General features: G+C 36.5%; 1 protein-coding gene across 1 annotated transcript in view; it reads right to left on the reverse strand.

Moving 5' to 3' along the window:
* Nucleotides 1-25267, reverse strand: part of LOC123525473 (proteasome adapter and scaffold protein ECM29-like) — a 107501-nt gene continuing 82234 nt past the window's right edge. Inside the window, exons 34-43 of the mRNA XM_053537732.1 lie at nt 24707-24798; nt 21670-21795; nt 16506-16603; nt 16065-16104; nt 10318-10464; nt 9573-9693; nt 8524-8629; nt 6743-6840; nt 5776-5847; nt 1-3373 (exon numbers count right to left, since the gene is read on the reverse strand). Coding sequence (XP_053393707.1) covers nt 3240-3373; nt 5776-5847; nt 6743-6840; nt 8524-8629; nt 9573-9693; nt 10318-10464; nt 16065-16104; nt 16506-16603; nt 21670-21795; nt 24707-24798 — 1034 coding nt within the window. The 3' untranslated portion in view covers nt 1-3239. The remainder of the gene's footprint in view (nt 3374-5775; nt 5848-6742; nt 6841-8523; nt 8630-9572; nt 9694-10317; nt 10465-16064; nt 16105-16505; nt 16604-21669; nt 21796-24706; nt 24799-25267) is intronic.

Genomic DNA, 25267 nt, shown 5'->3' on the forward strand with positions numbered 1-25267 from the left:
TTCTTCTCATTGGTATATTTCTGTCATCATGGTACAATGTTTGTCAATTATAATATAGTAAATTCTAGGAATATGAAAGGATAATTAAATATCTCTATCACCATAATCAACAGAAAAACATCAGAAATCACATTCAACAACTTTGCAATCTTAACATAGACCCTGATATTTTCATTAAACTTAGTGAAGCAGAACTACAAATTCTGGTTAAAAAAACAAATAAGGTGTTCTACCCATACCTTATTATAAACTGTATAATTTACAAATCATATACCTTATTCTTGATCTTTCTCCATGCATTATTGACGTTCAGAGAAAATTTGCATATTAAATATACCTCAAAAACATTATATAGAATAGGGGAAAATAAGAAAATGAAGTTTGCACAGATAAGAGTAATTATTTCAAAGAAGATAATAAAACTCATAAATCATTTACCAGATTCAGACACTGAAAATTTCTCTCCATGTCAAATGACAAAAATATTCTCTTGCAAATATTAACTCTTGGGTGGGCAACAGTTTGAGATATTATTTTTTGTACTTTATTTTGAATTTTATAGATTTCATATATGTAAAACCATGCCATAGATTTTATGTGATTTTCATAGGTTACAAAAAACATATACAGTAAACTCAACAAACTCACAAACTTGATGTGAGAATTTGTAACTGAAAAATAACAACTTGTAAACTAGGTTATTATTGTGTTAAAACCTCTCACAGCCAAGGACTTCAAAGTCTACAGCTTTGAAAGGGCCAGCCATTTTGAGGTATGTGACATCATTGCCTTGTACACTTTAAAAGGAATCTGGCTGTTTAGTTATTCTTTTAAATATCTGGCAGCTCACCAACCAGCAGTGTCAAAACTGCTCCATCTAGAATTCAAACCATTGACTTTTGTTCTTTGGGCAGATGCCTTAACCACTAGACCACAGAGTATAATAAATTACATTTCAACATGGATTACACAACCATGGTAAGTCTAAAAATAAAATGTCTTTTCTGTTCTGTTATAACATGATAGACAGGTTAATTCAAAACATTTAATGTAATAACGTGTAATAATCATACTGACATGACAGGGGATTTTATGATAATTTATTTGGATTTAGTGCTGTTTTTCAACAGTATTTAAATTATGTAATGGCTGGCAGTTAACCTAAATAGTGTTCCTGGATTATGTACCACTAATAACATGTTCTACACACTTTGTCTTTTATCAGTCCATTATGGAGAACATATGCCACACTATAGGATCAAACTCAAGTCTGTTATCCAAAGATCTGCCTAATAAGCTAAGCAGGTGGGCTTGGTAAATAACCTGCAGTGTCACTTTCAAATGTTTATACTATTAAATTTATTTTAGGCTAATTTAGAAGCAAGGTCTACAACCTATATAAATCACTCTTGACACTTTATTGACCTGATGGAATCCATCGCCACAAGGCTAAGAGAAAAAGAAACCAGTTTCTTTTTAATGCCGAGCACCAAGCTGCATTTTTCACGTCTTTGGTGTGATGCCACCAGGAATCGAGCCCACAACCTCCTGCACTCGAGGAGGCCCACTACCACTAGACAGTAAATGCAAGTATTAGGCTCTCTAGACAGTAAATACAAGTATCTAAAGCCACTTGTTCACATTACTCTGTAAGACTGAAAATTAACTAAATATTCTATGTTGTGAAAGTGTCCTTTGGTTTCTATCATTTGATGTGTGATATTTGTGCAAAGTACTAAAAATTGTAGTCCCTATAAAGTATAAAAACAGTTTGAAAATTATGAACAATTTTGGTTTTAACATAAATTTGAGACCAGTTTTCACTTATTTTGTTATTTCTAAATCTAAGATATTAATGTCATATTTAACTATGTGTAAATGAAAAATTTAAATTTTTTAACACAAGTACGAACAAGTAAACATGACATGTCATTGCACTATAATTTACACTTTTATTGCTGTAATTTGTTTTCCTGTCCTGGAAAAATGAGAGAAGAAAGAATCTGGGAAGTTGTCAACATAAATGTCACATTTTACAGACAATACAAATGTTAAAATGTCTACCTACATGTATATGCACTTTAAGTCAATGAAAATGTCCTTCTACTTAAAAGTCTTTGCAGTCATCATACATTTATTTCAAAAATGTAAATAAGTCTAATGTTTGTTACAAAAATTATAATAATGTTATAGAACATATAACTTAGGATAAATAAACAATTTCAATGAAGATATCTCCAATTCCAGCCAAAACAGCAAAATCAGTAGTCAAGTGATGAATAATCCAGGTTTCTAGGCTATAAAACCAGTCATCTGATTGGATGATTCTGAACTCATTCTTGAAATTGACCAATGGCAAGGCTGCAGTCTGAGACTGGTCTCCAAACTCAAGTTTTATAGATGCAAAGTCTGGGTAGATTATCAGTTCAAGTGTAGCAGTGATGAGATTAACAGCTTAAATAGTTTGGCACATTCATTCTATTGATTTCTGTTGAAAAGTCATAATATTCAGTGGAAACATCACTCCTGTAATAAAGTTATACAGACTTTTAGACATCTGAAGCCTTTTATGCAGGCAGTGAGGATCACTGTTAAGAAAGAGTCTGGTTGAACTTGCAAATCTATGAAAAGAAAATTGTAAGGCTCAAACTTTTACCGAAAATTTCAGGATAAAGGCGAGTTCAGTCAATATGGATACTTCAAATTTATAATTTAGTAAATTCATGTGATTTCCAAAGTTCTGCTACATTGTGGCATTTCCTTGTCTTTGTATACAGTAATGTTCAAGTGGCACACTGCAAGTAATGTCACGGGGTCAGAGCAAGTATGTAATAACTAACTATAGTACCATGCTATCAGAAGCACTGGGTGAAATATAACTGTTTTACATTGTGTTCTGCTGGATGACATATGATACTGTCTGTTTGAACTAAATTTCCATTCTATCTGTGGGGATACATGTAGGGAGAGGAAGTGTATAAGTTTTCTTTCATTCAGTTCTTTATGAAATGTAATAGTACTGTAACTTTGTATCTAACAGCTGTATATAGCAGATGTCATCTGAAATTTTGCTGCATAAAAAATTGTTCAATTTTATACTATAAGTCTTGCTGCAAACTTTGAAGTCACTGGTTCTTTTTATACTGTAATCACTTTCACGTTGGGCCACACAATGTCATGCTTCAAATGTAACATATTAAAGTATTTCCACAGTTTTCTGATAGGGTGATATTCAGATTTTATCCCGCTAAGATTTTGAGAAGTTTTGCTGATCTGTCCTGTAACTCGGGACTGGAGTCGGACGTCAATGATGACATGTCTGACTGAAGCTTTTCCATTACCTCCTGTGATAAGATTGGCAACTTTCCTGATTCTGAAATGGAAAAATGGGATAAACTGATCGATGAACATAAATTACAACTTCTACATTTCTCTTATCAAAAGATGGTTATCACAAGAGATATTTTCTTCACTAAATAATACCTGCAATGACTCTAGCTTAATGGTGATAAAACTGAAAGTGGAGACCAGTTGCTGAATATAACCAATCATGTGCAGGAATTCTTTGACTGGTCTTTAAATTCAGCATTTTATTCTTCAATCTTGGAACCTGGTCTAAGTTTCATAGACAACTGCAAATTAACAAGAACTGTCTGTTGACAGCACACTCGACTATTCGAAAGATTGATGGAAGTATGGGGTCAAAATATTACCAGAGATTTTCAGACAAAAGAAGAAAAATATGTAAGACAAACAATATACCTGTATTTGTGGAACTGGATAAGTCTTGCACTATATGGCAATGTGTGACCATGATGGTAAGCAATTGTTCAAAGTTTCAAAGCCATATATCAAACAGTTTAGACAAAATATGGAATGGTATGCGAAACTTAACTAATTTCTATGTCAAAGCCATATGACAAACAGATAAGGCAAAATATGGACTGCTATGAAAAACTGAACTGATTTCCAAGTCCAAAAGGGCCACAACTGAGATGGAGACCATGACAATAAACAAGTGTTTAAAGTTTCAAAGCCACGTGTAAAATAGTTTTGATATAACATGGGACTTGTATGAAAACTGAACCAATTTCAAAGTCCACAAAAGGGCCATAATTCAGCAAATATTGTAGACAGAGTTATGTGCTCTTGCCTACAGGTGGACATCATGATGATAAACAAGTGTTAAAAGTTTCAAAGCTACACGTCAAATAGTTTTTACAGAACATGGACTTGACGAAAGTCCAAAAAGGGCCATAATTCAGCCAAAATACTTGGGTTATGTACTCTTGCCTACAGGTAGAGCCTGTTAAAATAAACAAGTGTTCCAGGTTTGAAGTAAATATCTTTTATAGTATACAAGATATTACCATTTCATAAGAACTTTAACCTACGCCGATGCCGACGTGGGGTGAGTAGTATAGCTCTCCATATTCTTCGAATAGCCGAGCTAAAAATTAGTTTTATCTTACATTAACATAGTCAAGCTTTAATCAGAAGGAGGCTTGCAATTTGTTTAAATCTTATCTATGTACTTTAACTGTCATGCATTGAACAGCTGGGCAGGTGATCATCATTTGTAATAGTCACAAACCTGGACAAAAAAATCACCAAATATTCAACTGGTCATTTATCACTTTATAATTCACCTATACAATCTATTCCAATAAACTGACCTAGCAATTTATAATAACAGGAGCTAAAAACAGAGAGTTTCAACAAAAACTAAAGAAGATTCATGAAAATATGGTAAACAGAAAATTGCAACATTTATCTGCCTAAATTCTAAGGGCAGAAGTTGTTCATAATTTTGTTAAAACTGCAAATTTAGGAGAAAGTTACGTTTAAATTTCATTCTAGCTCTGAATCTCAAAAGTTCTCTCACATTAAATTTGACCCAAGGGTACAAATTAGGCTTTTATCTGATGCAATTACAGCTAATAGTCAATTTAACAGACTCCAATAATGTCAATGTAATTATATATGACTCGCATAGAAATGGCTCATTTAAAGTTATATTGACATTAGTATTATATAACAAAATGAAATTTGTCAAACAGGACTATTATATGAGCCGCACCATGAGAAAACCAACATAGTGCATTTTTTCAATCAGCATTGATCCAGACCAGCCTGTGCGGATCAGGATCCATGCTGTTCGCTAACAGTTTCTCTAACTGCAATAGGCTTTGAAAATGAACAGCATGGCTCCTGACCAGACTGCGCGGATGTGCAGGCTGGTCTGGATCCATGCTGGTTGCAAATGCACTATGTTGGTTTTCTCATGGTGCAGCTCAATTATAATTATACATCTGAAATGCACATGTTTCACTAGTAAGAAAATCACACAAGACTAAAACACTTAATATCAAATTCCCTTCAGTTATGTCAAAGTTTCTGACTTAAATGTTTTGGGATAGATGAAGAGATGGACAGAATAAAGTGAATCAAATATAGCTTTCCAAACAAAAATAACAAAAAAATTGGCTATGCTACAAGTTCAAACTGTGTATTTGACCGTTATAATACAAGAAACATATATACAAATTTGAAATTTGGATCTAACCTTTACCCTCACTCAGGGCCTGCTATATTTCTAAAATGGACTGATCTATCATTCAATTTGGGCAGAACCATTTATTATTTGAACATGCACTGGTCGCAAAAGCAAAGTCATTTGCTGCCAGCAGGCTGAAGGTTAAAATATAAAGGCAATCTCATATCTTTAATCTTATGACAAATGTTTACCCGAAATGTATCAAATGCAAAAGTTACCTTGCAGTTTTGGCACTATGTCCTCCACGATGACTAGGGCCTCGGAACGTATCACAGTGTATTTGAGATTGCCTGAAATTGTCAGAAACCTAATAGTAAATAAACAGCTGTATTCAAGGGGTATTCTAAAGAATTTATCTACTTTTTAAAAATAGTTTTCATTATTGCAGTAAACTCACAGCATTCAAAATTAATGCATATTTAATTGTTATCCACTTGCCTTGGCCTCTTCCTTTCTATCAAGCTTATTTCAGACATACAAGTTAAGGTTGCTTTGCTTTGTTTCCATTTTTAATCTCTACATTTACCACTCTCTCCCTTAACTAAGCTCCCACATAATAGCGGGAGGGGCAATAATATCAACATAATCTTAACAATTCAGCAAAAGCACTGCCTGCGGGTGCCAACACATGTGTAATAAGTGTTTAACATTAGGTAATATGCAAGAAGAGTTATGGTTCTTGGCTTTCTTACTCATCTGCTGATGATAAATGTTTTTAATAAAGCTTAGATCTATAAGCTATAGCTCTTATAGTAAGGAAAATCAACATAACAAGAAATACTAATTTTCTAAGTTGAAAAGGGACATAATTCAAGAAAATGCAAATAGGAGTTATCGTTCTTGGCCTACTTACTCATCTAATGATGATAAACAGGTGTACAATGTTTCGAAACTACAGCTTTTGTATTGGTAGCTTTATGTTTTGTTTTTTCTTTTAAACGACCTGGATGATGAAGTGAGGACAATACCCCATATTAATAGGTACCTTGTACATTCTTTTAAAAAATAAAACATGCTAAAAATCAGTAGTAGACAATTTATACTTTAAAACCCTTACTGATGATGATTAAGCCAGCACTAAGGAAAAGAGCACAGAGAATTTTTCTATCTTTTAAAAATTTTCACAGAATATGTTAAAAGTCAATATTAACTAACTTTAGATAAGGCATGCAAAGTTTCCCTTACCAAGACATGGTGATAAAGATGTCAGGAGATTTTCAAGCAGTAATTTCACAGAATCCTGTTTCTTCTCTAGCAGTGCTATATCTTTCAGGCAACACAACCTGGAAACAAGAGGACCATGATGGTCCTGAATTGCTCACCTGTCCCCACATGACCCAGTTTTGAACCGAGTATGACATCGTTTTTTCTATTATTTGACATAGTGACCTAGTTTTTGAGCTCATGTGATCCAGTTTTTAACTTGACCTAGAGATCATCAAGATAAAAGTTCTGACCAATTATCATGAAGATCCATTGAAAAATATGGCCTCTAGAGGTCACAAGGTTTTTCTATTATTTGACCTAAAGACCTAGTTTTTGAAGGCATGTGACCCAGTTTTGATCTTTACCTAGATATCATCAAGGTGAACAGTCTTACCAATTTTCATGAAGATCTCATGAAAAATATGGCCTCTAGAGAGGTCACAATGTTTTTCTATTTTTATACCTACTGACCTAGGTTTTGATCGCACGTGACCCAGTTTCGAATTTTACCTAGATATCATCAAGGTGAACATTCTGACCAATTTTCATGAAGATCCATTGAAAAATATGGCCTCTAGAGAAGTCAAAATGTTTTTCTATTTTCAGACCTACTGACCTATTTTTTGACCGCAGTTGATCCAGATTCGAACTTGACCTACATGTCATCAAGGTATTCAGACCAACTTGCATACAGATCCCATGAAAAATATGGCCTCTAGAGAGGTCACAAGGTTTTTTATTATTTGACCTACTGACCTAGTTTTTGAGGGCATGTGACCAAGTTTCGAACTAGACCTAGATATCATTAAGGTGAACATTCTGACTAATTTTCATGAAGATCCATTGAAAAGTATGGCCTCTAGAGAGGTCACAAAGTTTTTCTATTTTTAGACCTACTGACCTAGTTTTTGACTGCAGTTGACAAAGTTTCAAACTTGACCTAGATATCATCAAGATGAACATTCAGACCAACTTTCATACAGATGCCATGAAAAATATGGCCTCTAGAGAGGTCACAAGGTTTTTTTATTATTTGACCTACTGACCTAGTTTTTGAAGGCACGTGACCCAGTTTCGAACCTGACCTAGATATCATCAAGGTGAACATTCTGATTTATTTTCATGAAGATCCATTGAAAAGTATGGCCTCTAGAGAGGTCACAAGGTTTTTCTATTTTTAGACCTACTGACCTAGTTTTGGACCGCATGTGACCCAGTTTCGAACTTGACCTAGATATCATCAAGGTGAACATTCTGACCAACTTTCATAAAGATCCCATGAAAAATGTGACCTCTAGAGTGGTCACAAGCAAAAGTTTATGGACGGACGACGGACGCCACACGATCACAAAAGCTCACCTTGTCCCTAGACATATCAGTATTAACCTTTCAATGTAAATAACTTCCATACTTGAGGCAAGGCTGGAAGACAAATTGAATACAGACTAGATTCAATAAAATTAATGGAAAGGCAACATTTCAGGGTTGACTCAAATTCTTTATACCAGTCTTTAACATTCTATGCATGTCAATATTTTTTTAAACAGGTTTATGCATATATTTGAGTATATCCTCCTACAACCTTTAAGTGTTGCTCTAAAACATTTACTGATATACAAACCTGGCGAGGTATTTATGCACAGATTTGAGTAAAGCCGCGTATATTCTCCAAGTGTTGTATTGCAAAGATTAATGAATCTCTTAACATCGATTTGTATTTATGCATAGATTTAAGAGTATAGCCTCCTGTATATGCTCACCTGGTAAGGTATTTATGCATGGATTTCAGTATAGCCTCCTGTATTCTCCAAGTGTTGCTCTGCAAAGATTTACACATCATACAACCATATCTATCCTGGAACTCATCTGAAAAATAAACATGGAAAACTTTTCTAGATCTGAACATTGTGTCAAACTGATGACATCCTAGCTTGAACAGCAGAGTAAGATTCCATGTGCCTCTCCCAGCACTATCTCTGGCACAGGTGGGCACCAACCATTCAGAAAGACAACATGACAGCTTCGGTACAATCCTAACAGGGTTCAAACCCTAAGTGGTGAGGGGCAAGTGGTTCAACTACTACCGCTGGCCAAAGATGCTCAATATCTACAGTTTCCTCGTTCTTTGACTTATATTCAAGTAATAATCATGCAAATTTTTTATAACGTCTACTGTCCAATGAAAAAAGGTATACATTGGGGAGACAGGGTGAAAATTTGGTACTAGACTCAGTGAGCATATAAAAGACACAAATGCACAAAAAAAAAGTAACTATACATGCGCAGAATGGAAAATATCACAGAGTAAATTTAATAAAAGTGCAATAACAGACCACTCAGTACAAGAGAATCATATAACAGATTGGGAGGGGGAAATCATAGTGGATAAGGAAGCAGATCAGTGAATCAGACAAGTCAAGGAGACGATTCAGATCCGGAGAGCAGGCACAGTCATGAACAGGGATGAGGGGGCGTATAGGCTGTCCCACGTCTACAACCCTTTGTTCGTCATTTCCATGAAACCGGATACCTACGGACAAGGCCGAAGACAGCCAATCGTTGCAGTACGAAACTTCTGAGGAAGACAACAGAATGTTGTCGAAACCGTCAAGGTAAAAATATAATTATTTTAGTAGTGTAAGAAAGAACTTTATTCCAAAGTCTATTGTCCAACTTTGATGTCTTTGTGGCCAAATCGATATGTTATTTTTGACTTCTAATAATTTCTTCAAATCAGCCTTGCAATCCCCTATGCTGTTTCTGACACGTTCTTCACGTCCAACAGAAACACAATATATCTTCTTCCTACCTTGCGTGTTTTGAGCCTCAGGCCAGGCCTGACCTAGAACAGTGAAGTAACAGACCAGCTGTTTCTGTTTCACCTCTGTACTCATTTCTTCTTTTTCTCCATCTACCTCCATTCTCTCCTCCTAACGTGAAAAAATATCTTTGTATATAAACTTCAGACTTTATAAACAATGAAAGTTTTTTTTTGAAAACTTTATGCTAGTTTACCTTACAGCTTATTCTAATCATTTACCATCAACCTGCAGCAAACTATCTATTATGCTTGGACATACGGTTGTGATTACAGGCAGGGTTCAACACCCACCATCTCCCTATCATTATTCACTTTATTACTACTCCTTTTAAGCTAAACCTGGCAAGTATTTATGTACAGTTAGTTGACTGAAATAAAAAAAAATCAATAAAATCAATCTCATTTCAAATTTATGAGAAGCAGTGTCATAACAGACAAGAAATTAGAATATTCATCCTAAAGCTTGAAACCTCTAGCATGAAAAAAATTCATACCATTTCATTCAAGCCACTTATGCTGGTTTCTCCACAGAAGCAGACATAACAGTGAGTCAATAAGTCCTTTTTGTAACAAATGCAGAAGTAACAGTATGAGAAGAGAACATTTTGTTAAGACTGCAGGTATTGCTCAGACAGATAAGGTTTAACAAGATTTATCACCTTCAATTTAGTGTCCATAACTCTTTTCTTTAATTATATATCTGTCAGATAGGAAAATATCATTTTAGTTTTACCTTATCTAGGACAGGAGACATGATGTTATAGACGTCGACAAATCTGTCCACAGAAAACACCTCCAACACTTCCCCGAAACATGACAACGCTTCCAACTTGTAGGTTATATTCTCCTTCTTGCTCTCTCTCAGTAATACATCAATTATCTATAATCATATACATATATGTATAAATACATCAACACATCTGTCTTATGAAAATACTACAATCACAACAAAGAAAACATGATAGGGTCTCCATCTTGTTATTTGTATACCCATTCTTCCACTTTATATCAGTCATTTTAATTAAAACAACAGCTGATGGAACGACAGTGCGCTCTACTATTAAACAAGAGGACCATGATGGTCCTGAATCGCTCAACTCTTCCCACATGACCCAGTTTTGAGTATAACGTCATTTTTTCTATTATTTGACATTGTGACCTAGTTTTTGAGCTCATGTGACCCAGTTTTGAACTTGACCTAGATATTATCAAGATAACAATTCTGACTAATTTTCATGAAGATCCATTGAAAAATATGGTCTCTAGAGAGGTCACAAGGTTTTTCTATTATTTGACCTATTGACCTAGTTTTTGAAGGTACGTGACCCTGTTTTGAACTTTACCTAGATATCATCATGGTGAACATTCTCACTAATTTTCATGAAGATCTCATGAAAAATATGGCCTCTAGAGAGGTCACAAGGTTTTTCTATTTTTATACCTACTGGCCTAGTTTTTGACCGCACGTGACCCAGTTTCGAAACTGACCTAGATATCATCAAGGTGAACATTCAGATTAATTTTCATGAAGATCCGTTGAAAAATATGGCCTCTAGAGAGGTCAAAAGATTTTAATAATTTTAGACCTACTGACCTAGTTTTTGACCGCAGTTGACCCAGTTTCAAACTTGACCTAGATATCATCAAGATGAACATTCAGACCAATTTTCATGAAGATCTCATGAAATATATGGCCTCCAGAGAGGTCACAAGGTTTTTCTATTTTTAGACCTACTGACCTAGTTTTTGACCGCACGTGACCCAGTTTCAAACTTGACCTAGATGTCATCAAGATGAACATTCAGACCAACTTTCATACAGATCCCATGAAAAATATGGCCTTTACAGAGGTCACAAGGTTTTTTTATTATTTGATCTACTGACCTAGTTTTTTATGGCACGTGACCTAGTTTCAAAATTGACCTAGATATCATCAAGGTGAACATTCTGACCAATTTTTGTGGAGATCCATTCACAAGTATGGCCCCTAGAGAGGTCACAAGGTTTTTCTATTTTTAAACCTACTGACCTAGTTTTTGACCGCACATGACCCTGTTTCAAACTTGACCTAGTTATCATCAAGATGAACATTCAGACCAATTTTCATACAGATCCCATGAAAAATATGGCCTTTAGAGAGGTCACAAGGTTTTTCTATTATTTGACCTACTGACCTAGTTTTTGATGGCACGTGACCCACTTTCGAACTTGACCTAGATATCATCAAGGTGAACATTCTGACCAATTTTCATGAAGATCTTGTGAAATATATGGCCTCTAGAGAGGTCACAAGGTTTTTCTATTTTTAGACCTACTGACCTAGTTTTTGATGGCACGTGACCCAGTTTCAAACTTGACCTAGATATTATCAAGATGAACATTCTGATCCATTCACAAGTATGGCCCCTAGAGAGGTCACAAGGTTTTTCTATTTTTAAACCTACTGACCTAGTTTTTGACCGCACATGACCCTGTTTCAAACTTGACCTAGTTATCATCAAGATGAACATTCAGACCAACTTTCATACAGATCCCCTGAAAAATATGGCCTCTAGAGAGGTCACAAGGTTTTTCTATTATTTGACCTACTGACCTTGTTTTTGACGGCACGTGACCCACTTTCAAACTTGACCTAGATATCATCAAGGTGAACATTCTGACCAATTTTCATGAAGATCTCATGAAATATATGGCCTCTAGAGAGGTCACAAGGTTTTTCTATTTTTAGACCTACTGACCTAGTTTTTGACCGCACTACCCAGTTTCAAACTTGATCTAGATGTCATCAAGATGAACATTCAGACCAACTTTCATACAGATCCCATGAAAAATATGGCCTTTAGAGAGGTCACAAGGTTTTTCTATTATTTGACCTACTGACCTTGTTTTTGATGGCATGTGACCCAGTTTCGAACTTGACCTAGATATCATCAAGGTGAACATTCTGACCTATTTTCATGAAGATCTTTTGAAATATATGGCCTCTAGAGAAGTCACAAGGTTTTTCTATTTTTAGACCTACTGACCTAGTTTTTGATGGCATGTGACCCAGTTTCGAACTTGACCTAGATATCATCAAGGTGAACATTCTGACCAATTTTCATGAAGATCTTTTGAAATATATGGCCTCTAGAGAGGTCACAAGGTTTTTCTATTTTTAGACCTACTGACCTAGTTTTTGATGGCATGTGACCCAGTTTCAAACCTGACCTAGATATTATCAAGATGAACATTCTGACCAATTTTCATAAAGATCCCATGAAAAATGTGACCTCTAGAATGGTCACAAGCAAAAGTTTACGGACGCACGCACGCACAGACGACGGACACCGCGCGATCACAAAAGCTCACCTTGTCACTTTGTGACAGGTGAGCTAAAACTGTACAGATTTTTTTCACTTTTTTTGTGATTAGAGATGGAGATGGTGTAATATTGGGAATTTCTTATGAGGGAGTGGGAAAGGGGAGGGGGGAGGCATTATGAGGGCTACTATGAACTAACATGATATTTAAGTTAGTGTGAGAAATATCATGGGTGATAGAGGTATCAGTTACTGAGAAATGTAAAAAATAAGAATTTTTTTTGTTTGGAAGGTGGATGGAGTATAGTGGGTTGGAATGGCTAGAAATTGGGAGTGGGAGCAAAGGATACTAAGAAACAATATAAGATATAAGTTAGTTTAAGACAATACAGAGAAACTGAGAAAGGTGCCATAAAACCAGGGCTCAAGATAGGGGTTGACTTGAGTGAAATAGTCGCTCGGGCTTCTAACTTCACTAAAATCTAACATCTAAACGAAATTCAAGTTGCCTGATATTTTTAGATTCACACTTATTTAACTGTTGAGAGTTTTGCAAATGTGTCAACACAATTTGAATATACACCAATGACATCATTTAAGTTCAGCCTGCTGCAAGTAATTGTGAGATTTATGCAAGAAGTGTGAAACAAGGAAAACTAGAGCTGCTTTTGAGAAAAGCCCATGTTTCCCACAACTGCTTAATCATCTGAATAGTATAAAAAAGTAAACTTCAGGAGTAAGTTTTGTTTCAGAAAAGTACACTTCAGGAGTAAGTTTTAGTTCAGTAATTCAAAGGGCCACTCGGTTCAGTAAGTTTTGGTTTAGTGATTCAAAGTGGTTTGGGTGAGTGGTTCGGATCAGTAATTCAAGGGCCATAATTACAAAGTGCCTGGGCTGATTTGGCTAGTTATCGAAATTTGCCGCGGACTTACTGGCAAACACATTTTGCTAAATTTGGTGAAGATCTGATGAGAACTGTTCGACTTAGAGCGCGGACAAGATTTGTGACAGACGGGCGAACACAGGAGTAAACTAGAAAATGCTTTTGTAAAAAAGCGCATGTCTCCCCCAATGCAAAGTCCTATAGGCAAGAAGTCAATAGGGGTCAGGAGCAAAAGTCAAAGAGACACTGATGGTTGGCTGCCATAGGAATCATCTACTTGGCATGTCCAGTCATCCCGCTAAATTTTAATACTCGTGCCCTAGTGGTTCTCAAGTCACTGTTCAGGCTCCTGTGACCTTGACCTTGATCAAGTGACCTCAAAATAAATAGGGGTCATCTACTCTGCATGTCCAATCATCCTATTAAGTTTCAACATTGTAGGTCAAGTGGTTCTCAAGTTATTTCCAAAAAATGATTTTACATGAACAGGCCACTGTGACCTTGAACTTTAATAGACTGACCCCAAAATCAAAAGGGGTCATCTACTCTGCATGTTCAATCATCCTATGAAGTTTCAACATTCTGGGTCAAGTGGTTCTCAAGTTATTGATCGGAACTGGTTATCAATGTTCAGGCCCCTGTGACCTTGACCTTTAACGGAGTGACCCCAAAAACAATAAGGGTCATTTACTCTGCATGAACAATCATCCTATGAAGTTTCAACATTCTGGGTCGAGAGGTTCTCAAGTTATTGATTGGAAATGGTTTTCCATGTTCAGGCCCCTGTGGCCTTGACCATTAACAGAGTGACCCTAAAATCGTTAGGGTTCATCTACTCTGCATGACCAATCATCCTACGAAGTTTCATCATTCTGGGTCAAGTGGTTCTCAAGTTACTGACCGGAAATGGTTTTCAATGTTCAGGCCCCTGTGACATTGACCTTTCACAGAGTGACCCCAAAATCGTTAGGGGTCATCTACTCTTTATGACCAATCATCCTATTAAGTTTCAACATTCTGGGTCAAGTGGTTCTCAAGTTACTGACCAGAAATGGTTTTCAATGTTCAGGCCCCTGTGACCTTGACCTTTAATGGAGTGACCCCAAACTCGATAGGGGTCTTCTACTTTGCATGTACAATCATCCTATGAAGTTTCAACACTCTGGGTCAAGTGGTTCTCTAGTTATTGATCAGAAATGGTTTTCAATGTTCAGGCCCCTGTGACCTTGACCTTTGACGGAGTGATCCTATAATCAATAAGGGTCATCTACTCTTTATGACCAATCATCCTATCAAGTTTCAACATTCTGGGTCAGGTGGTTCTCTAGTTATTGATTGGAAATGGTTTTCAATGTTCAGGCCCCTGTGACCTTGACCTTTGACGGAGTGACCCCAAAATCAATAGGAGTCATCTACTCTTCATGACCAATCATCCTATGAAGTTTCAACATTCTGGGTCAAGTGGTTCTCTAGTTATTGATCGGAAATGGTTTTCAATGTTCATGCCCCTGTGACCTTGACCTTTGACGGAGTGACCCCAAAATCAATAGGGGTCATCTACTCTTCATGACCAATCATCCTATGAAGTTTCAACATTCTGGGTCAAGTGGTTCTCTAGTTATTGATCGGAAATGGTTTTCAATGTTCAGGCCCCTGTGACCTTGACCTTTGATGGAGTGACCCCAAAAACAATAGGGGTCGTCTACTCCAGCAGCCCTACAACCTTATGAAGTTTGAAGGTTCTAGGTCAAATGGTTCTCCAGTTATTGCTCGGAAATGAAGTGTGACGTACGGACGGACGGATAGACAGACGGACGGACGGACAGGGCAAAAACAATATGTCTCCTGGGGGAGACATAATCAATATGTCTCCCACCACAGTTTTTTTTACAATTCTTGGTGCTGCTACACAAATTATTGGTTTCCACTGTTTACAAAAGCCTGTTCATATGTTCATTTCTTTTAAAGGGCTTAGTATTAAGTTCAAATGTAACAAAAGAAGATCTCCAGACAAAGCATGTCAAAACAAGGACCAAAATAGTTCAGCTCATACTGCAAAACTGCATTTTTCTGATAACCTAGGAAGGCACCAGGTGCCCCTTTGGAATAATTAAAGTCACAGGCAGGCACTTAAGTAAAACCACCAATCATAATATCCTCATGACAACCTGAGAGTGGCTCAAGCCTACGTAGATAAAGAGATAGTAATTTTAATGTGAGCGACCAGGAGGCCCAACAACAGGAGAGAGAAATAAGTGTTTTATCTAGCAGGAAAAATGATCTAATTATGATTACCTGTGTCACAAAGTCTTCTTGCTCTGCTTTTATACCGGCACTGTAAAGAAAACAGCAACATAACATACAGTAAAGCATTGATAGCTCAAGGTCACAGCAGACAATGATCTAAACATAAAATATATATGACAACTGGCCAGGACAGCACAAGTAACTTTAGCAAGCACAGGTGCTTGAGACATCAAGTCTGGAGCTTTCCCCACTTTTAAATGTTGAAAAAGACCATAGAGCCCTATTTCTGGTACAGGCCAGCAGTTGAGTAGAACCATCCAACTGGACAGCTTCTTCAAATGAAAAAGTTCTACCTCCTAAGCCGTGTGTGTTTAGGGGTTCAAACCCACAGAGGTGAGGAACACATGATTAGAAACAAGCTCACAAAGGCCAAAGATAACAAAATTTTTTAATATAAAATGAGAATAAATGCATCAAATTAATTGTTACCTGCAGGACTTGCAGACCATCTGTATAGCATGTAATAGAGCTTCCTGTAAAAAAGACAATATTAGTGTAAGCTTGAGAAAATGAAGTATTTTAGGTATTTATTTGACTTTTCCAGTTTAAATTGAATTTGTTTTGTTTTAAATAATACTCAATAATTTAGATCATATGGCAACTTTTCAGCTATAGTCGTAGAGGAAGACCCCAGGCTAGATCAGGGCTTAACCCACAGAGGTGCAAGTGACCTGATTACATGGACCTTTTCCACTCAGCCCTAGATGCCCCTTTTCAATTATTAATACTAAACAGGAAAATTCACAAGATAAAAGAGAACCTGTGTCATACCTCAAAAGAAAGATTTTTATAAAATGGATTAGAACGTTTGGGTTAATGCAAAATTTGGGAAAAAAAGGTTTTTATTTAAGAAAGAACCGGGGGTTCCTTCCCCCAAGTGATTTTTTCTGCCCCATACACACGGGGAAAATCACTTGATTCATTTTGTCTTTTTTTGCCTTTTAATTTCTTTACAACTTGATGCATTTTAAAAAAAAAAAAAAAAGAAAAGACAAAAGAGGGCCCATGAGGGCCCCATATCGCTCCCCTGAGAAACCACTGTTTTTTAATTTAAAAAGAAAAAAAAAAAATTTTTTTAAAAGGTACAAATGTAAAAAATACACCAAAAAAATTGGGGAAATTCCATTTGTTACGGCATTTAAAGTGGTCTGGGGTTCTTGCCAAAGGCCAATAAAAAAAAAATTTAATACATCTTTTCCCGAAAAGGTGAAATTTGTGTCAGGTTTCTTTGAGATCCTTAAAGGGGTTTTTCAAGAGTTACAGAGGGGAAAGGGAAAATTTGCTACCAACAAAAAGCCAGCGGACACCGAGGTGATAACAAAATACGTCCCTTTGGGCTTTAAAAAAAGGAACGTTTCCTTATGATGATAAAAATCATAAATGAAGCTGCTTTTGTGAAGGCAAGGTCAAAATGGGCTAATTTGGGCCCCTTTTAAAGGAGCCAAAAACTCGGGAACCATAATGGGATCGGCCAGTTCAAAAAAGGGAAACCCCAAGTTTTTTTATGGTGATAACAATTTTTGGCAAGTTTATTTTAAAATACAATCAAAAATGAAACCACTATGGGTGAGAAAAAAAATTGTTATGGACCACAGACAAGGACAAGGGGAAAAAGGGTATCACAAAAAGTACCTTGTCATATGGACAGGTGAAAAATAAAATGAGTGTTTCCCATTTAAATAAAGTGTCTGCGGGCATACCCCACATTTTTCTAAAAACACTTTCCCAAAAATTTGTTTTTTCCATGGATCAAATTAGGGTTTTATTGAATTATTTGAGAAAACCCCCCCTTTTCCAGTTGCAATGCTTTTCCCCTTTAAAAACCAAAATCTTCAGGTATTAAGGAAATATCACCCAATTATGTTATCAAAACAATGTTTTTTCCCCTTGTGAATAATATTAAAAGTCTTGTGGGTTTTGGCTCCCATGAGAACTATAGAGGGAAATTTAAATAAAATAAAAGGACTAAAAACATTCACAACAAAAATTGCCCCAAAAAAAAAGGAAAACAACCCATTTTAGAAAAAGCAGTGGCTTTTGTGTGTAAAAAAAAATCACAGATTTTTTGTTAAAAACCCTTGGGGGCCAAACTTTTAACAAATTTATAAAACAATAAAAAAACTTTATTATTTTAACTTCTTTTGTTTTACTATGAAAAGAAACTTTAAAATTCTTTTCTTTACAAATTTAAAAGCCCTACAAATTATTGAAAAATATCCCTTTCCCACCCCCAAGTTTTTCCCTTGCAACCCAACCCCCAATGCAGACAATAAAATTAGCCAGATGTGGAGGCCTGGTTTGGGGCCTATTTTTATCTGCCACGGGTAGCCATTGAAACGAGCTCCCCTGAGCCTTGGTTGCCCAGGATGTGACGCAGGGCCCAAAGAAACCATTTCCCCACTTTCTCAGCAAATAAGACTTTATCCCTTGCCTCTGTACCTAAAAATAAACAATCTTTTTTCCTTTAAGTGGTCTTTACATTTTAACTTAGGGATCGGGAAATTTTCCACAAGTTTACTCATGCTGAAAATAACAAGAATTTCCTCAACTGAACCTATCAAGTACAGCATAATATGTCAGAAATTCAGAGGTAATATACATGTATGACTAAATTTAGTTTATACTTATTTAATTTAGCTTGACTGTGATAAAAGTTGTAAGTCTATTTAAATCACTCCCAAGTCTGTTTCCTTGCAGACCAGTACTTGTGTCATATGAGGTATGGTTGTGACCCCAGTGAGGCTTTGACCCCAAAACCCTTTGGGGGGGAGCAACTACAAGGTGTTTCCCGTACATTTTTACTGGTAAAATTTTTATTCTGTCGGGAGATGGGGACAATATAAGTTTTCATGTGTGTTGTGGGGGGGAAATTTTTAAATTTGACATTTTCCGAAGGTTGGGGCTTTAAGTTAAAACAGATCGGACCCTAAAACAAGTACAAAAATTTTTTCATGTTAAATAAAGAAAAACTCAGTAAGCCCTTACATCTGAATAAACTAAATAACTTCACTCTCTACAAGTTTATAAAACTAAGGGCTTTCATACAAAATTTCTTTTTTACCCGGATCTATCAATCATAGCTATTTCCTGGTGTTATTTCCCTCCAAAATTCTTTCCCCTTTATAAAATTTTCACTGTTTTAGGTGTCCCTTCTGAAACAGAATAATGAAATTCATTCAATTTTAAAGGGCCAGGAAGGCTTTTTTTGAATGTCTTTTCTTTACAGTCACACAAGTCATTTTGCACTATTGGGTTAAATTTTTTGAAAAGTTTTTTTAAAAATAAATGCTACAAATAAACAAACACAGCATATGTAAAAATTTTCTTTTTTTCAACTGCAATGGGCTCGGGCGCGGGTTTGACAGGAAATTCACCAGATGACAGCAATTTTAACCTCAAATCCTCCTTTTAAAAAATATTTCTTTAACTTAAAAGACCCGACCCAAATTTATCTTAGTCCACAGATTTTCCCGCTTACTTATGCATGATAGGGAAGCCCCCAAAGGGTTTTCCACCCAAAGCAGGGGTTTGATTTATGTTGATTTGGGGTTTAAATCCTCTTTTTTAACAGTAATTTTTAGTGATGTAATGGCAGAAAAATTTAACCTTTAAACAGCAGTCCTTGATTTTTTACCAAAAATCCCCCCTTTTTCCCCACCAAATAATTGTAAAAATTTTTCCCCGGGTTTTTTTAAAATTTTTTGGGGTTTAAAGAAAAACGACACCAAAACCCTAGGCATATGGCCAAATTTCAGCTTTTATGGGGAAGGGAAAACAAACCCGGTGCCAAATCTTTGATTATTTCACCAAAAAACGGGCACCCGGGGGAAAAACCACCCACCTTCCGTTTAAACCCGCTGAAAAAGGGTTCCCACATGAAAGGAAATTTAAACCAAGTGTGGGTTTAAAAAAAAATCAATGAGGGGGAAAAATGATTTTAAGTCGCAAACCCAAAAAAATTGGGCCCCGGAGGGCCCCCCCCCACTTTAAATTTGGGTGGAGGATAAATGGAAATCCTTACCCTATTCCCCTTATCAAATCTTCATGGGCAACATAGTTTGGCCCGGGGTCAAATTTTTTTAAACCCCCCCCGATCCATACATCTCTCCCTATCCAGCTTTTGGGGAGGGCTGCCCCTGAAGTTTAACCCCATATGCCGGACTCTGTACAAAAATGCTGTACTTTTTTAAGCATTTGGGGGAAAAACTAGAGGGAAATTTCCAAATGAAAACAGGGAACCCCCTCGTATTGGGCCGGGTTGCTTTCATAACCCTGCTGTACTTTCAGCATGGCCCGGAAAAGCTAGAGGGATTGCCACTGGGAAACCCAAGGGGAAGTTTAGTATAAACAGGACTCTGCTGGGTGATTGCATTTTAGGTCAACCACATCCTTTTGAGCAGGGTTTTCCCCTGTAACGAAATTGGTTTTTTGGTTTTTTGTTTGGGTGGGTTTTAAAAAACATTTTTCAACCATGCTTTACTTAATGCTTTGTAAAAACTAACTAGTGCCCCCCCCCCCTATTCTGTAAAAAGTGGTGACTTTTTCTCTGCAGGGTTTAGACATATGCTTTTGTCAAAAAAAAAAATTTAAATGAAAAAGGGAAATTTAAAAATGCCGAGGGTTCCAAAAAAGCCCAAACCCCCTTTTATTCAGAGTCTTTCACCTTTGGTACTGAGCCAACCAAGCTATTTACATATATCTTCAGCTTTTTCAAGCGTAGCTTAACTTTAATCTTATCACATTATTTAGCAAAAGTGTCAATATTAAAGCATTTGCTTAATGAAAAAGGTAAAAGAATCTACAAAGACTTTACAAGAAATGAATATGTTAACTTTAGTCAGTGTTTCCAAAGTATAAATGTATACTATTACATTTAGCGGTTACTCTTACTGTACCAAACTTTAATTTACTTTTTTGGAAAAATGGTTGCATTTTATTGCATTGCATCCATGCATTTCAAACTAACTATCACTCGAGTTTAAATGTAACAACACTACATTTGGTAAAATATATAATGATTCTATATGGAGTCTTTTCAAAGAAATACCAAAAAACAGAATTCAATCATTGAGTCAATTTTCTTTGGATATCACCCCAATCAGCTAAAAAAAACATTTTGACACTGATTCAGTGAAGTGTGAGGAAAGGAACTTTATTGATACACATGATCTTGTTTTTATGATGAGATTTAGCAAGATTTCCCTATACTGTATAACGGATATTTTTTACCTGCTGCTAATTTTTACTATTTTTTACGACCAAATCAGATTCGTAAATATTGGCCTCGTATAAATTCACCACATAAAGACAAGTATTCTGACAGACCTTGTGATTTCATAAATTTTAAAATCGTATAAATTAAATCATGTGTTTTTACCCCAAATCCGTAAACTTTTACAGCAGTAAAAATAACCTGTTATACGGTATTTCTTTCAGACCTCAGATTTGTTTTATCTGACAGATCTTTGGACTACTATATAACACCAACACGCTATCAAGTGAAGTGTCTTCATGAATATTATTATTATTTTATTATACCAGATTTATATAGGTCGAAAATGTTATCTCATAATGAGATTTTGCGAGATTTTGCTCTTATAAAAGTTTCAGATCTGTTTAATAAATAAATGTTTGGTCTTCTATATAACAGACCTTCTTTTTCGAGATACCAGGATCTCATCCTTGTAATAAGCTTTTCCACACTGGAGTCTTTCCCAATCTGAAAATGTAAAATGAGCCGCACCATGAGAAAATCAACATAGTGCACTTGCGACCAGCATGGGTCCAGACCAGCCTGCGGGGATGCGCAGGCTGGTCAGGATCCATGCTGTTCGCTTTCAAAGCCTATTGCAATTAGAGAAACCTTTAGCGAACAGTATGGATCCTGACCAGTCTGCGTGGATGGGCAGCGCTGGTTGCAAATGCTCTATGCTTGTTTTCTCATGGTGTGGCTCAAATTGGTTTCTTGTGATATAACTGAAAAAAAACCATGCGAAATAGTTCAAGCTCAGCAGAATAATTTATTCCTCCATAAACAACAACTCTCTTAAAACTTTGCCACCAAAACTACACCTCTCTTAAGGGGATCCCTGCCAAATGACAATTGTTTTGAAGAATTCCCTAATCTGAGCAGAAATTCAATTAGTGTCCTCTTTCACAGCTACTACTTCTCAAGAGCAAACATTCTACATGTCTCCATCAAATGCTGCTCAAGAGAAAGAACACTGTACTGTTATTCAACAACAGCACTGCCTGTGGGTGCCAACACTTGTCTGTAAAAGCTTGACATAAGACAAAATGCAGGAGAACAGTTATGATTCTTGGCCTTCTTACTCATCCATTGATGATTAAACAATGTATAAGTTTCAAAGTTACAACTCCTATAGTAATCAAGAGAACTGGAACTCTAATGCTCTATTATAAAATAAACAAGAGGGTCATGATGACTCTGAATCGCTCCCCTGAGTAATATGAGCCACATGTTTAAAATGGCAAACTGACACTAAAATATTAGAAAGGAGGTCAGTAGGTCACATTTATGGTTAATGAAGGTCAGTTTTAAGATCGGTGTGCAAAACTGCACATGTCATCCAGATTTCGAGGCTGTGTCTTAAAAAAAAACACAAGAAAGTAGGTCAGTAGGTCAAGGTCACAGTCAAGTGACCCCTAATCGCTTGGGGTCATCAGCTAATTATAATTAAACAGTCTGGGAAATATGATCTGATAATTTTTGAAGTATTTATTCCTATATAATTCATATAACAAGTGACCCCCAGAGCAGGGCCTCTTTTCACCCCAGGAACATAATTTGAACAATCTTGTTAGAGATCCGCTAGGCAATGTTACATACCAAATATCAAAGGCCTAGGCCTTGAACTTTCAGACAAGAAGATTTTTACTGTTAAGTCTTTGTTAAATTCTGGACCGCCAGGACAGGGCCTCTTTTCCCCCCAGGCGCATAATTTGAACAATTTTGGTAGAGGACCACAAGGCAATGCAACATACCAAAACTCAAAAGCCTAGGCCTTGCAGTTTCAGGTAAGAAGAGTTTTAAAGTTTTTTCCTATATAAGTCTATGTAAAACTTGAACCCCCCCAGGGCAGGACCTCTTTTCACCCCAGGGTTATAATTTGAACAATTTTGGTAGAGGACCAAAAGGCAATGCTAAATACTAAATATCAAAGGCCTAGGTGGTGTTAGACAAGATTATTTTCCTATATGTCTATGTAAAAGTTGTGACCCCAGGGGTGGGGCCTTTTTTTCACTCCAGCATCACAATTTGAACAATCTTCATAGAGGACCATTAGATGATGTCACATGCCAAATATCAAGGATCTACGCCTTGCGGTTTTGGACAAGAAGATTTTTAAAGTTTTTCCTTTTGGTTGCCATGGCAATCAGAGTTCTACATGGAATTCAATTCTTTGAACAACTTTGAAAGCAGGCCATCAAAGGATCATTCCTGTGAAGTTTGGTGTAATTCTGCCCAGTGGTTTTCAAGATTTTTTTAGAAAACGTTGACAAATGGATCACGGACAACAGACATTGAGCGGTCACAAAAGCTCATCATGAGCCTTTGGCTCAGGTGAGCTAAAAAGGGTCATAATTCTGACAAAACACATGTGAGTGATAATGTTCACAATACACTTACTAAAATGATGATAAACAAATGTACAAAGTTTCAAAGCTTTAGCTCTTAACATATAATTATCATATTCTAGAGAAATGGATCTAAACCAAAATTTTAGCCTAGAAAAATCCAATTTTCTAACTAAACAAGAGTTGTCACTAATGGTGACAAATGCCCCCGCAGCGCCTTGATCTTTGACCTGGTGACCTTGACCTTTGACCCCAAAGTCAGTAGGGGTCGTGTTCTTAATAAGTACTATCAGCATGTGAAGTTGGAAGGTCCTGGGTGCAGTGGTTCGTGAGTAAAGTGCCTTCATGCAAAAAGTTAACGTTGTGGCGAACGAACGGACGGACTGTTGAAAGCTAATATGCCTCCCTTCGGGGGCTTAAAAAGGAGCCATTATTCTGAAGAAATGCAAGTGACGGTTATAGTTCTTGGCCTACTTACTAAACAAGTATGTGTATACAAACTTTCCAAGCTATAGTTCTTACAGTATGTAAGAAAAGTTGGCATAAACCAAATTTAATCATCGAATTTCCAATTTTCTATATAGAGAATGGGCCATAATTTCAACAAAATGCTGATGTGTATTATGTGTGTGTGTGTTTGGGTTTAACGTCTTTTTCAACAATTTTTCAGTCATATAAACTACAGTGTCTACTTGTAGCAGTGAGCACAATGCCCAACTTTATAGTGCTGCCTCACTGGAATATCATGCGGTAGACACGTGGCATGATACTCCACCCAGTCACATTATACTGACACCGGGCTGACCAGTCCTAGCACTATCCCCTTAATGCTGAGTGCCAAGCGAGGAAGCTGCTAGTACAATTTTTTACGTCTCAGGTATGACGCAGCTGGGGATTGAACTCACGACCTCCCGCACTTGAAGCGGACGCTCTACCACTAGGCTTCTGAGGTGGTTGGTGTGTATTATGGTTCTTGGCCTACTTCAGTAATGATGATAAACAAGTGTAAAAAGTTTTTACAGCAATCTTACTCTGACAAGATGTCCAAGTGCCATTGCATAAGATTTTCTTACTGACATGTTTCTGTCTGCAACACCATGTAGAAATGCTGCCATCAGTTTACCTAGGGAAAAATCACAAAAAAACTTGTCATTTCAGGTTCAACAAAGCTAAATATTATTCCCTATAATTATATTCTATATAAAATGGACAATGTTCACAGAGCTGTCACACATAGCTAGTTCCATTTCAGAGTTAGTACAAATCCTTACATCATTTAGAAGTGTTGTGCTAAAAGTGACATAAAATGAAGAGAAAAATAATGGTCATGTAAAAAAGATTAATCCTGCCACATCAAATTGCTGCAAAACCCACTGCTGTGACCTGGTATTACCACTCACCATTACTTGCTTCACCAAATACAACCTCCTCTCATTTTGTCAACCAAAATACATTTTGCATCAAAAATATATCCACAATTTAATTTACAACAAAAACTATCCTCTGTTGCCACCCCAATAGATCAGTGTTCAGTAACCTGTTCACCATTAAACAACTGCACAAGATGTCTCCCACACTGTTTTCTATAGTTC

This window comes from Mercenaria mercenaria, chromosome 3 (assembly GCF_021730395.1).
Source record: "Mercenaria mercenaria strain notata chromosome 3, MADL_Memer_1, whole genome shotgun sequence".
NCBI lineage: Eukaryota > Metazoa > Mollusca > Bivalvia > Venerida > Veneridae > Mercenaria > Mercenaria mercenaria.